Here is a 13634-nt window from a genome sequence, read left to right as displayed (position 1 = left end):
TGGGATAATATGCATGGCATTGTTTACCATCCATTCACCTGCTGAGTCCTGGTGGCTAACAGTATGACTGCAGAATATCTGTATCAAGTAGTGTTGGCAAGACAATGGCATCCCTGTGGCCATGTCTTGTGTGCTCACTCCAAGCTTTCAGTGGTTCTGTGGATTACACTTGATCAGGCAGCAACAATGACAGTTCTCCGATAGTGGAAGCCCATGATAGGCCATTCATTCCAGAATCAATTAACAGTTAAACACCATTAAGAGCTTTAGCACACCTGACAAGATAATTACATCTCCTCTGGGACATAGCGATTTCAGCATTGATGACCTACCTCTCCAATGAGCCCTTCTGTGACCCCTCACTACTTCCAAGACCACCTGAATGAAAATAAATGGATAGAAATAAAAATGGGGTGAAAATGTAGGACAGAGTTCACAATCTGAAGTTGTTGAAGTCAGTGTTAAATCAGGAAGATTGTAACGTGCCTGTTTGGAAGATGAAGTGCTGTTCTTCCAGTTTGCATTGGACTTCACTGGAACGTTGCCATAGACCAAGGACCGATCTGTGGACATGAGAGCAGGATGTGTATTGAAATGGCAGATGACCGGAAAGTCTGAGTCCTGTTTGCGGATAGAACCGAAGGCAAAAATGATCATCCTGTCTGTGTTTAGTCTCCGTTGTAGAGTAGACCGCATTAGGAATAGTGAACCTAATAGTCCAGATTAAAGGAGAGGCACATGAAGTGCTGCTTCACCTGAAAAGTTTTCAGCTGTGACCACAAGCAGCTACCGGCAACTTCAAACGATCTAAGTGCTTTCCAATTCCTTTTTTTGTGTAAACGTTGTGGCTGGGAATAATGGCGGTATTTGAGATGCATTCAAGCATGAAGGGAATGATAAATAAACACAGCTGACTGCATGCTGAGTAGAAACCATGAAGCTGTTAATCAAATGAGGACTGAGCTGAAATTAAATGGCAACAAAGGCCCATAACTTCTGGCCCAAATCCTGATTTAAGTGGATTGTATGTTGCATGTGTATGTAAGTCACAGCCATGCACACAGACATGCATGTCCAAAGTGTGCCAAGTTGAAAGTTCCGACTCTGCAGTCTCTCTAACTTGTCATTTGCGCTGATGATAGGCATGTATTGCACACTTTTTTTTGGTACACCTGCCGCGAGTAGAACATAGAACATAGAACGTTACAGCGCAGAACAGGCCCTTCGGCCCACGATGTTGCGCCGACCAGTTAAAAAACAATGACCCACTAACCTAAACCAATCCCTTTTCGTCCATAAACCTATCCACGGATCTTAAACCCGCTACAAAACCATGCTGACTATCTCCAATCAATTCATTACTCTCCAAATAACTATAAATCCTATCCCTAATAATTTTTTCTAAAACCTTGCCCACAACAGAAGTGAGAGGCAACAGACATCCTTTGGGTGGGTTAATTTTTTAGTAAATGTTTCAAAAAGATGTTTAATATACAATGCACACAAAGTGAAGGATTTTTTAAAAATTTACAACTTTGTTGTGATATACTAATTCCAGTAAAAAGTGCATTTATATATAACAAGGTGGTGTGTCTGGAATAAGTTTCTGCTGAAGTCCATTTGGATTTTGCTATGTATTTTAAGCAGTGTTTATCCCAATTTTAAGACTCCTCCTAATGCAGTATTGATCCTTACAAGCCTACATTTACAGTGAGAAGTATATATCTTGGCCAGTTCAAATGTTTTAGGGAAGTATATTCCTTAATGTGATATTTGCAAGTCTCATGTAAGCTGATGTGAAGTATCTATCTGACAGGTATTGCAGAATCCAGTGCAGATTGAAAATGTGGAATCATGCTGGTACATCACACTTTTTGCTTGGCTTTTTAACTGAAGATATTTTTGAGGCTTTGACATAGGCATAGAAGAGTCAGGCTATTTGTAAAATGTACAATTTTTATGTCCAAACCCTCCCCCTCCCACTCTGCCTCCCATTTTCCCCCTTCTCCTTCCCACTCCCACCCTCCCACTTCCTTCCTTAACACTTCCCTTCTTACCCCTCCTCATATCTCTTCTTCCCCTGCCTTACCTCCTTGTTTAATAGAATTGTTGTATTAATGTATAAAAATATTTTATTGATTGTTGTGTTAGAGAAAAATATATTTTGTAAGAACTTTGAAAAGATGAGGCAATTAAACAAAATGTCATAGTGCAGCTGCTGAAGTTAAATGTTAACATGGTATCAGACTTTTGTATTTATAACATTAATTTTGTTAATAAATGTTTTCTATTAAACTTTACAAAATTCTACTATTCCTTCATTCAAACATTAAAACAAAACATTTAAATATTAAATTATACAAATGCATTATTGAAACGTCAAAACAGTTAAATGAGAATAATGATAAATGAAGTAAGCAAGGCAGAAGAATACTAAGAATAAACATATTTAGATTTTCCACAGCCTAAAATGTGAAGTCGCCTTTCCTCAATCTCATGCAATAAGATATCCAAATCATGGTCCGAGAAGTTCTGACCTTTCTTCTTCACAATTACATTTTCAGTTTCCATGTTCTAAATTGAAACATACGCACACTTATAAGCATGCCACGTGTAACACAATGCAGATTTAAATATGGGTTTCGCCAGTTTTGTTATTTGTTTTAAATCTATGTTCATTTACACATATTAAATAATCTTATATCATAAAAATGAAATTAAAAATTACACTTTAAATGAGCCAATAATAATAGCATCAACTACTTAAAAGAACATAAAACATTACAGCACAGTACAGGACCTTTGGCCCTCAATGTTGTGCTGAGCTATATCCAATCCCAAGATCAAGCTATCCCACTCTCTATAATTCTGCCTATCCAATAACCACTTGAAAGTTCCTAAAGTGTCCAAAGAAATAGCATCAAAGAAACAATTTAAAAGAAAGCTTCAACATAACACAACATGGAGAGGCACGGTGGCGCAGTGGTTAGCACTACTGCCTCACGGGTTCGATTCCTGGCTTGGATCACTGTCTGTGTAGAGTTTGCACATTCTACCTGTGTCTGCATGGGTTTCCTCTGGGTGCTCTGGTTTCTTCCCACAGTCCAAAGATCTGTGGATTGGCAATGCTAAATTACCCCTTGGTGTCAGGGATATTAGCTCGGGTAAATTCATGGGGTTATGGTGATAGGGCATGGGTGGGATTGTGGTTGGTGCAGACTTGATGAACTGAATGGCCTCCTTCTGCACTGTACAATTCTATAACTTTTATACCAGATGGGAAATCCTTCTACTCTACAGTTTCTCAGTAAGACCTCAATGGCATTCCCAGTTGGGCCATGTCATGGGGGCGTTGGATCTGCAAAGGTCATATTGCTGACGTCTGCTTCTCCCATCAGGAGTTCGATTGCATTTTTTGACCACAAAAGTGCGCAAAAAGATTCTATCATTTCTTTCCGCTGCTAATTGGAAATTATGGGCCAAAGGTTTTCAAAGGGCTGGAAAAGGCAAAAGGAGATAAGGCCTCAGGATTTGAGAATAGCTTTGGACTTGTTCTCAAAGAATGAAATGCCACTTAAGGGACAGAGTAAAGTATAACAATAGAGGAGGGTTTTCAGTCATTTTAAACGTTAATCGCAAATCTTTTCAATAGTTTATAGTTTATGTTGCCTTCTGAATAGTATTTAGACACTATTGATCTTAGCTTATTTATTTACAGGAAAAGTTTTAAAACTTGAAATTTTGTTGTATGACTCTTCCAGTCAGTGCCTGGAAATTCACATATCTTTTTAAGGACCAGAACAACAGTAGCACAACTTCATTGTTGTGACTTACAAAATTATCTACCATTCTATGTGGTATCCACATAATTGGTGCAGATCTAAAACAATTTGACATCTGAGTAAAGAAGCAAATTTAGCAAATGAATACTTTGAGACATACCTGATTCATTCTCTTTGAAAAGTGTGTTCAATTTTCGTAAAAATTGTATTTCAAATGTTTCCTACTTGCAAAATAGTATGAGGTATTATGAGAATGACAACATATGCATGTTCGAGGCTCCCTATTTATAACTTATAATCATTAGTATTCAAGCTTGCATGTGTATCCAGTAAAATGTTGATATTTATTTTAAACTTCAATTAAGTAGGTTACACACTAAAGGTACCCAGATCCACCTCACCCTACCATATCCATCATAGCCCTTCATATTTACCACGGCTAATCTACTTAGCCTACACATTCTAGGACACTAAAGGACAATTTAGCATGACCAATCCACCTAACCTGCACATCTTCGGACTATAGGAGGAAGCTGGATCACCTGGAGGAAACCCACACAGACATAAGGAGAATGTGTAAACTCCACAGAGATGGTCACCCAAGGCTGGAATTGAACCCGGCTGCCTGGTGCTGTGAGGAAACGATGCTAACCACGGTGCCACCATGCTGTCCACATAAGGATAACTTTGAGGGCTTTTTTTTGGTTTTGATTTTTGAAAGATGTGATCGTTGAATCAACTCTTTTGTAATGGTGAAAAATTTTATAATAAAGAAGCAGATTTCATTTGGGAATGAGGTGTAGTCAATTTGTTAACATTTACTTTATAAATTTATAAATTATTCCACCACAACTATTAAGAACTTCTTCCTGCTGTGCATCTACATTTGAATGTCCATTTAATTAAACCATTTCTTCAAGGAATTCTCCTTCTAATGTGATGGAACTTCCTTTAATTCCTCCATACCATACACATCGATTTGTCTAGAGAATGGGTACGATCTTGAACTAATCTTTCCAAAGCGAACTGAAAATATTGTAGAGAACTAGTTCTTTCCACTTTTTTGTGGTAAAGGTCAAATTTGAAACCTAATAGTCATAAGTGAGATTAATAAACCGTTTGCAAAAGCCACATCCCTTTAAGTCATATTTTATGTCATTTCATCAGAAAATAATTTTCTTTTCTAGAAATTCTTCTTTTTATAAAGTAATTCAGACACCAGTTCTCAGTAACACAACTTCAGGGAATCTATGTTCTGACAAAATTGTTGTTATTTACATTTAGATCACAAACACAGACACTTATAGCAACTTCCGAACTGTTACATTTTAAATTTTTACTTCTGCTGCACTGAATTTTGTTTTCTTCTCTTAGTTTACAAGCCTTGCGAAAGGAGAAATCTCGAGATGCTGCTCGTTCACGCAGAGGAAAGGAAAACTTTGAATTCTACGAATTGGCAAAACTGCTGCCTCTCCCAGCAGCCATCACAAGTCAATTAGATAAAGCATCTATAATTCGCCTCACCATTAGTTATCTGAAAATGAGGGACTTTGCAAACCTAGGTGATCCGCCCTGGAATTTGAGGATGGAGGGACCCCCACCTAACACATCTGTGAAAGGTAAGGAAATTAGATTAGTACAGTCGACCTACTATTACTGTGCTTCAACTGCAATTATGGTGACACATACCTGAGCATCTAAAGCATTTCGATTAGCTAATTTGTGTATTCCTGGTACCTTAAACAGAGATGTTTCTAGTCTTTCCTTTTCATAATGAAGACATTGTGGAGCAGTTGTATAAGGGTTTTCCTTACTTTTACTTCTCCTGTGGTCATCAGTTTTACTTCAAGGTCTCAGCCTTTATCAAAAGCTTTGGCTTCAACCGTACATTATTACCTCCAATAGTTCGGAGCTTTCAACCAGATTGGTACATTCTGAGTATGATCATTTTTGCAGAAATATATCAGTATTAATTCATGGTCATGATGTGGAGATGCCGGCGTTGGATTGGAGTGAGCACAGTACGAAGTCTCACAACACCAGGTTAAAGTCCAACAGGTTTATTTGGAATCACAAGCTTTCTCGTGAGTCCAAATAACCTTGTAGGACTTAACCTGGTGTAGTGAGACTTCGTATTTACTTCATAGTGGTGCAACCCGTTGTGTTGTAAGTGTTTAAGAATTTTTGCTTTCCCAAAAATATTTAAAACAAAATGGAAGTTGAATTGTTATTGCTTTTATTTCAATAAAGAGATAATCATTGTTAATAATTTTGCCTGTCTAATCTCAAAGACAGGGTACCTGTGACCAACAATACTTGTAATTATGGTTTCATTACTGATGGTTGGAAATAAGAGATGGATTAGTTTGAGTTACTTACCTCTGTATTTCTGTAAAATTTTCAGTTTCAAATTTTGAGATTATAGATTTTATTATATCAAGATGTATAAACTGTTGGGCATGGTATTTTTGGAAGTTAATGCTGTGAAGGAAAATACCTCATGGTCTATTTTTACAGGATATGTATAGATATCCTCATGGCTATTTCTAAAATTTTAAAAAACTGAACAAAGATCCTTATAGTTCAATCTAAGGCCGTGATTTTCCAGCCCCATCATGGTGGAAACCCGCCATGGGAAATTAGGTGGTCCAGACAGATGTCGATTGACATTTGGCAGGACTTAATGATCCCAGTGGCGGATGGGGATGGAAAATCCCACCCTATGTCTGTCTCTGAACAAAAGGAGCTGCTTGGCAGTATCGGCGAAGCTAGCACATTGTTATCCCTAAGGAACCATTAATGACCCCCTGCACAAGCCACATTCAAAGACAGATATATAAAGGCTATCTCAATTTTATAACCCATGCTGGCCAACAGTATCTGCTTATCTTTAAGTCAAAGGACCTTGCAACCTTCCTTTTAAAAAAGTCTCAGGGATCCAGATACATATCCATTGTCAAAGACGGTGTGGAAAGGTGGAAGCCATGTGATATGACATTTTGACATTATGGCTAGCACGAGGGGACATAGCTTTAAATTGAGGGGTGGTAGATATAGGACAGGTGTCAGAGGTAGGTTCTTTACTCAGAGTAGTAAGAGCATGGAATGCCCTGCCTACAACAGTAGTGGACTCGCCGACATTAAGGGCATTTAAATGGTCATTGGATAAACATATAGATGATGTTGGAATAGTGTAGGTTGGATGGGCCTTAGACTGGTCTCACAGGTCGGTGCAACATCGAGGGCTAAAGAGCCTGTAATGCGCTGTAATGTTCTATGTTCTATGAACCAGTAATATTGTCTTACTGAACTGAAAAAACTAAGACTGCTGCTTACAATCTTATGTAAGCCTCACAAAAAAGGTCCCAACTACACTGCTTCTGCTGGAAATTCTGTACAATTGCCTACAAGACTATCTCATCAATTAAAATCAACAGCACTGGCAAAGTTAATAATACAGCATAAGGTTTTAGCCAACCAACCTCCATGGAGAAATGCCTCATTGGACATTGATTCCAGACGCTGGAACCCACATGAAACAATACTTATTTCCTCTGTGGTCCCTGGATTATAAATTACTCTTTTCTCTATCCCTCTCTTTACTATCTAAAGGTCAGGAAGATGTTGCAAATGTTCTTTTTGCATTTTAATTGTGTGTAAATAAACTAACCATTTGAGATCGTCCTATCTTGAGTTAAATGCATGATTGAAAATTGGATCGCGCCAAAACTGAGGGTTTGGGAAATGTGCCACTGTTTATAAAAAGGGAAACAAATCAAAACACTTTGGGCATGAATTTACCATTTTGATTCTAAGTGCTGGGAGTGTTTCAGATCTGACTTTTAGACCTGCCCTCAGGTGCCCCCATATACACTCTGCCTGAAAAAACACAGTGATTCTGAATCGCGCTGCACAAACCTGTGGGTGGGGATTATCGCGCCCAAAACACTGCTGCTCTGATCAGCGTCTCCAATTGCACGTGCTGACAAAAAAAAGATAGGATGCTGCTTCCCTACTACATAGTGTTGGGCCTGGGCCCTCACAGACATTACCCCACTCCACTGGTGTAGAAGGTGAAGTCGCTTGGGATCAGAGGTGAGCTGGCAAGATGGATACAGAATTGGCTTGGTCATAGAAGACAGAGGATAGCAGTGGAAGGGTGTGTTTCTGAATGGAGGGCTGTGACAAATGGCGTTCCTCGGGGATCAGTGCTGGGACCTTTGTAATATATATAAATGATTTGGAGGAAAATGTAACTGGCTTGATTAGTAAATTTGCGGATGACACAAAGATTGGTGGATTTGCAGATAGCAGTTAGAACCACCAGAGGATACAGCAGGATATAAATAGGTTGGAGGCTTTGGCAGAGAGATGGCACATGGGGCTTACCGGACAAATATGAGGTAATGCATTTTGGAAGGTCTAATACAGATAGGAAATATACAGTAAATGGCAGAACCCTTAAGAGTATTGATAGGCAGAGGGATTTGGGTGAACAGGTACACAGGTCACTGGCAATGCAGGTGGAGAAGGTAGTCAAGAAGGCATATGGCATGCTTTCTTTCATCAGCCGGGGCATTAAGTTTAAAAATTGGCAAGTCATGTTGCAGCTCTATAGAACCTTAGTTAGGCTACACTTAGAATATAGTTTTCAACTCTGGTCGCCACACTACCAGAAGGATGCGGTGGCTTTGGAGAGATTACAGAAAATATTTACCAGGTGTTGCCTGGTATGGAGGGCATTAGCTATGAGGAGAGGTTGGAGAAACTTGATTTGTTCTCACAGGAACAACGGTGATTGAGGGGCGACCTGATTATGAGGGGCATGGACAGAGTGGATAGTCAGAAGCTTTTTCCCAGGGTTGAAGAGTCAGTTACTAGGGGGCATAGGTTTAAGGTGCGAGGGGCAAGGGTTAAAGAAGATGTATGAGGCAAGTCTTTTCACAGAGGGTGGTGAGTGCCTGGAACTCATTGCCAGAGGAGGTAGTGGAAGCAGATGTGATAGTGAATTTTAAGGGGCGTCTGGACAAATATATGAATAGGTTGGGAATAGAGGGATATGGTCCCCAAGAAGGATAGGAGGTTTTAGTTCAGTCAGGCAGCATGGTCGGTACAGACTTGGAGGGCCGAAGGGCCTATTCCTGTGCTGTAATTTTCTTCGTTCTTTGTTCTACCCCCATAATGCTATTGAGCCCCTTATCCCTCCACCCACCACCCAGATTGACCGTGGCCCCTTCTCCCCCTTGCCCCCACCTCACTTTCACCCCTGCCACTTCCACCTCACTCATCACAGGCAGAGAGATCCACCCTCCCCCCTCCACCCTACAGATATCATGCAGAGTGATTCTCTCTCACTTTCCCACACAAAGCGCCCATCTCCTCTGGACTCTGGCTGTGTGACACCTCTCTCTCTCTCTCTCTCCTCTGCCCCAGTCCATTATCTGGCCCCCTTCCCATCAGCACACCTGCAAGTGTTCACTTGCCTTCCCCTAACAAGCTTTGCTAACAAGCAAACGGCATATAATTTGCTGGAATGCTCTGCCAAACTGCTGCAGCTGATCTGCCCTAACAAGGGGCAGCTCCATTAGAAACTCAAGAATGGACAGGCAGACAGGCATTCCTGCACTAAATGTACGCACAAAATAACCCCCTGATTTTCTGTGGGCGACCTGGGAAGGCTACTGGATGCAGTGGAGGCGAGGCTGGACATTCTCTTTCCACCCCCCCCAGGAGGATGCAGACCAAGGGGGGCTGATGGAAATGCAGCCGGGGAGTAAGTCACCACCTTGGTCAGTGCCAAGGCACTAGCCACCCAGACTGGGTAGTGCCGGAAAAAAGATCAGTGACCTCACACGTTCAGCAAGGGTGAGTGCTGAACCCCCTCTTCCCCGAGATCTCCCCCAAATCCTCCCAATCCCAGTACCCTGCATGCTTCCAGCTCCTGACCCCCAAGCACCTTCTTCCTTTCCTTTAAGGGTCACCACCTGATACTGTGCAGGAGTCATGCCACCATTTTCATGGCTCCTTCTGTCTCCACAGGAGAAGACTGACTGCAACACCCGTGAGAGGGTGAAGACAGGAGATGGTGAGCCAGACCTTCAAGTCCTCACCCCCCTTGAGGAATGGGCACTGGAGCTCTCAAGGGAAGGGGAGATGTGGGCTGTCAGCGACAGCGTGATCGGGCTGCCATCAAGACGTGAGCATCTGTCATTCCTTCAGTCACTTTGAGACAACTTCTTGGGGACAAGGTTTAAAAGGAGATGTACAAGGCAAGTTTATTTGCACAGAGAGGGTAGTGGGTGCCTGGAATTAGTGCTAGGGGAGGTTGTGGATGCACATACGATAGTGACCTTTCGGAGACATCTCTACAGCTATGTGAATGGGATGGGAATAGAGGCATCTGGTCCCCGCAAGCATAGGGGGTTACATATCAGATGGGCAGCTTGGTCGTCACAGGCTTGGAAATCTGAAGGGCCTGTTCCTGTGATGTAATTTTGTTGGTTCTTTGTTCTATGTTCATGGGGACATGTGAATCATGTGTTTGGCATCCCGGATTCCTCTCCCTCCTTGCACTTAACCTTGTGTCCTGTGTATTGCAGGGACAGATCTGGACACCCTGAGACCTCTGGACTACAGGCCCCTTCTGCAGCTCCCGCCCATCCTGGTCAAGACGGCTCGGACGAGTCCTCAGAGAATATGGGTGAAGGGAGCTCTGAGGGTGGCACTGTTTTGGCATCAGCTGCCACTTCACAACTCACCATCCCAGATACTGACACGTCGGTAGGTCCAGTTAGTGTTGAGGCTTCTGGGTCACTCTCTGGTGAACACAACACATCGGCTGATGTACAACGGGTGGAGGAGAAAATGTCCGAGGCCTCTGGCACACGGGGGCCTGCTGAAGGTGAGGACTCAGCTGGCCCCAGGCTACATGCTGGTCCTCTGAGATCACTTCTCCCTCAGCTGCTGGAGATGCAGCAACAGTGCCAGGGAATGCAGGAGGGGCTGACGGCCACACTGGACCAATTGTGAGGCTGTTGGGAGGAGTCCCAAAGCTTTCAGGTGGATCAGCGAGTGCCTGTTTTGCAACACTGCAGAAGGGGCATTTGCAGTGGAAAGCCTGGGGCAGGGAATCCTCACCATGAGAGGCAGGCTCCAAGCAATGGCCTGAGTCATGACAGGCACAGCTAAGGGACTGAACAGGCTTCTCAAGATTCTGTGGCCCATGGCTGAAAGGCTCGAGAGCTTGCAGGAGACCCAGCAGGACAGCACTGAGACACAGTGGGCTGCAGCCCTTGAGAACATAGCCCGATCTCAGAGGGTCATGGCTGAGGGCTTGCAGAGCGCGGTGCGGTCTGCACTTGCACTTGCTGCAGCCATTGAGAGGTGGACCCCGACTCAAGTGGCCATCGCAGCGGGCTCAGCCACCATGGGTAGAACGCAGGTGGTCCTCCTGGACTGGCAGTGCCAGGTGCCACCGGAGCTTATGGAGCTCACTGCAGAAGCACTACTGTCCCATGGAGTGAACCAGGAGCCCACAGGAACCCCAAGGAAGGAGGAAGGGCTCAAACCCATGCTAGGGCCTTCCAGCCAGACTGTGGCTGTGGCTACAACTTCTGACTCCCCCCTTCCTGACAGAAGGGAATAGCAGGGGCAGCAGGATGAAGAGGGTGTCATGAAAAATCCCACATACCTGGAAAAAGACTGGGGCCCTCAAGGTCCAGGGCCTCCGGAGGACCCCTGCCATGTGCATCACAGGCCACGGGGCATGGTAGGCAGCTGGCTCCTCCACCTCTGTGTCACTGAGACATAGTGGGAGGCCACATATGGTTAGGAAGTTGTAGTTGCAATGAGATGGCACAGGTGAAGAGCTACACTACTTAAAAAGATATTTAAGCACGTTAACATTTTCTGTTCACAAGTTTTTATGCTAGAACATCTTATTTAACCACCTTTATTGTAAATAAATGTTTTCTCACTGCCCACCTGTGACTAATTTGCCTCATTTATGAATCCTCTTCCATTGATGATCGTCAGAGAAATGTTGGAATATAGTGTGGAAAAGCGTAAGGTTATGCACTTTGGAAGGAGGAGTGGAGCCATAGACTGGTTTCTAAATGGGGAAAATGCTTAAGAAATCAGAAGCGCAAAAGGACTTGGGAGTTCTTGTTCAAGATTCTCTGAAGGTTAACTTGCAGGTTCAGTCAGCAGTTAGGAAGGCAAATGCAATGTTAGCATTCATGTTGTGAGGGCCAGAATACAAGAGCAGGGATGTACTTCTGAGGCTGTAAAAGGCTCTGGTCAGACCTCAGTTGGAGTATTGTGAGCGGTTTTGGGCCCCATATCTAGGGAAGGATGTGCTGGCCTTGGGAAAGGTTCAGAGGAAGCTCACAAGAATGATTCCTGGAATAAAGTGCTTGTTATATGAGGAACGGTTGAAGACTTTGGGTCTGTACTCGATGGAATTTAGAAAGATGAGGGGGAATCTAATTGAAACTTACAGTATACTGTGAGGCCTGGATAGAGTGAACGTGGAGAGGATGCTTCTACTAGTAACAAAAACTAGAACCAGAGGGCACAACCTCCAGCTAAAGGGACAATCCTTTAAAACAGAGATGAGGAGGAATTTCTCCAGTCAGAGAGTGGTGAATCTGTGGAACTCTTTGCTGCAGAAGGCTGTGGAGACCAGGTCATTAAGTATCTTTAAGACAAAGACAGATAGGTTTTGGATTAATAAGGAGGTGAGGAGTTATGGGGAAAGGCAGGAGAATGGGGATGAGAAAAATATCAGCCATCGAGCAGACTTGATGGGCTGAATAGCCTAATTCTGCTCTCATGTCAGCTGGGGAGGCCCCTCAATGCTTGTCATTGAGAAAAGGAAGGTATTAGTTCCCCAGACCTCATGAGCGATACCCGCGCCAGGGTCCTGTGTGGGACTTTCAGACCCATTACCCACTACACAGACGTTGGGCCCAGGAGCCGACGTGCATGCAGAGCTCAGGTAGGAGTCAGACCACTTTGCACCAGCGCATCATCATAATGGTGCTGAGCAAGTTGTCATCACCCTCCTGCCTGCGAAAAAGCTTGCTAACATTGAGTACCCAGGCCTACCACTCTGTGTGACAATGTTGCAGGATATAGAAGGAATTTTTTGAGGGGGGTGCTGGGGGTAGGTGGATGGAACCCACAAACACAAACCCCTAGCGAATGAACCCTCTGGTGATCAGGGCCTCCCTTGCATGCCTCATTTGAGCTGACAGCCTTTGAGTGCCTGGCTGGTGTTCCTCGACATGCTCTTCCTCATCTTTCTCTTCCTGCTCCTCCTTCTGGTCATCCTCCCCAGTGATGCCTGGCTGGTCAGCCTCCACATCCTCCTCCTTCTCCAATAGGTCACCTCTTTATAGAGCCAGATTACGCAAGGTACAGCATACAACCACTATGGGGGAACAGATCACTGGACTATATTGGAGGGCCCCGCCAGGTAGGTCCAGACACCGGAATCACGCTTTGAGGAGCCCAGTGCACCTCTCCACTATTATGCGGGTGGCTACATGGGCCTCATTAGAGTGGTTCTCCACCTCAGACATAGGCCTCTGCACAGGCATCATCAGCCATGTCAGAAGCAGATAACTCATATCACCCAGGAGCCACCCCTGCAGCCTGTGCTCCTCCTCAAATGCCTCCGGGATGTCCGAGCTCCTGACAATGAAACTGTCGTGCACACTACCTGGATGTCTTGTGCAGACATTCTAATGTTCATGTTATGGTTGGACATGAGTTGAACATTCAGGGAGTGGAATTCCTTTCTGTTGGTGAATCTCAGCGGGTTCTGTAGGGGGGCCTTGAGGATGACAT

The 13634-nt window shown here is 43.7% G+C and overlaps 1 protein-coding gene across 3 annotated transcripts in view; it reads left to right on the top strand.

Annotated features, from left to right (window-relative positions):
* The window catches only part of npas3 (neuronal PAS domain protein 3), a 1239764-nt gene that overhangs the window by 375604 nt on the left and 850526 nt on the right, over positions 1-13634 (top strand). For all 3 annotated transcript variants that reach the window (XM_080202857.1, XM_080202858.1, XM_080202859.1), the window contains exon 3: positions 5157-5401. In XM_080202857.1, the coding sequence (XP_080058983.1) occupies positions 5157-5401 (245 nt within the window). The remainder of the gene's footprint in view (positions 1-5156; positions 5402-13634) is intronic.

Source organism: Carcharhinus amblyrhynchos, chromosome 14 (genome assembly GCF_965287045.1).
Source record: "Carcharhinus amblyrhynchos chromosome 14, sCarAmb.v2.hapA, whole genome shotgun sequence".
NCBI classification, from domain to species: Eukaryota; Metazoa; Chordata; class Chondrichthyes; order Carcharhiniformes; family Carcharhinidae; genus Carcharhinus; species Carcharhinus amblyrhynchos.
The sequence above is the reverse complement of the archived record's forward strand: the minus strand, read 5'-3'. Positions and strand labels throughout refer to the sequence as shown.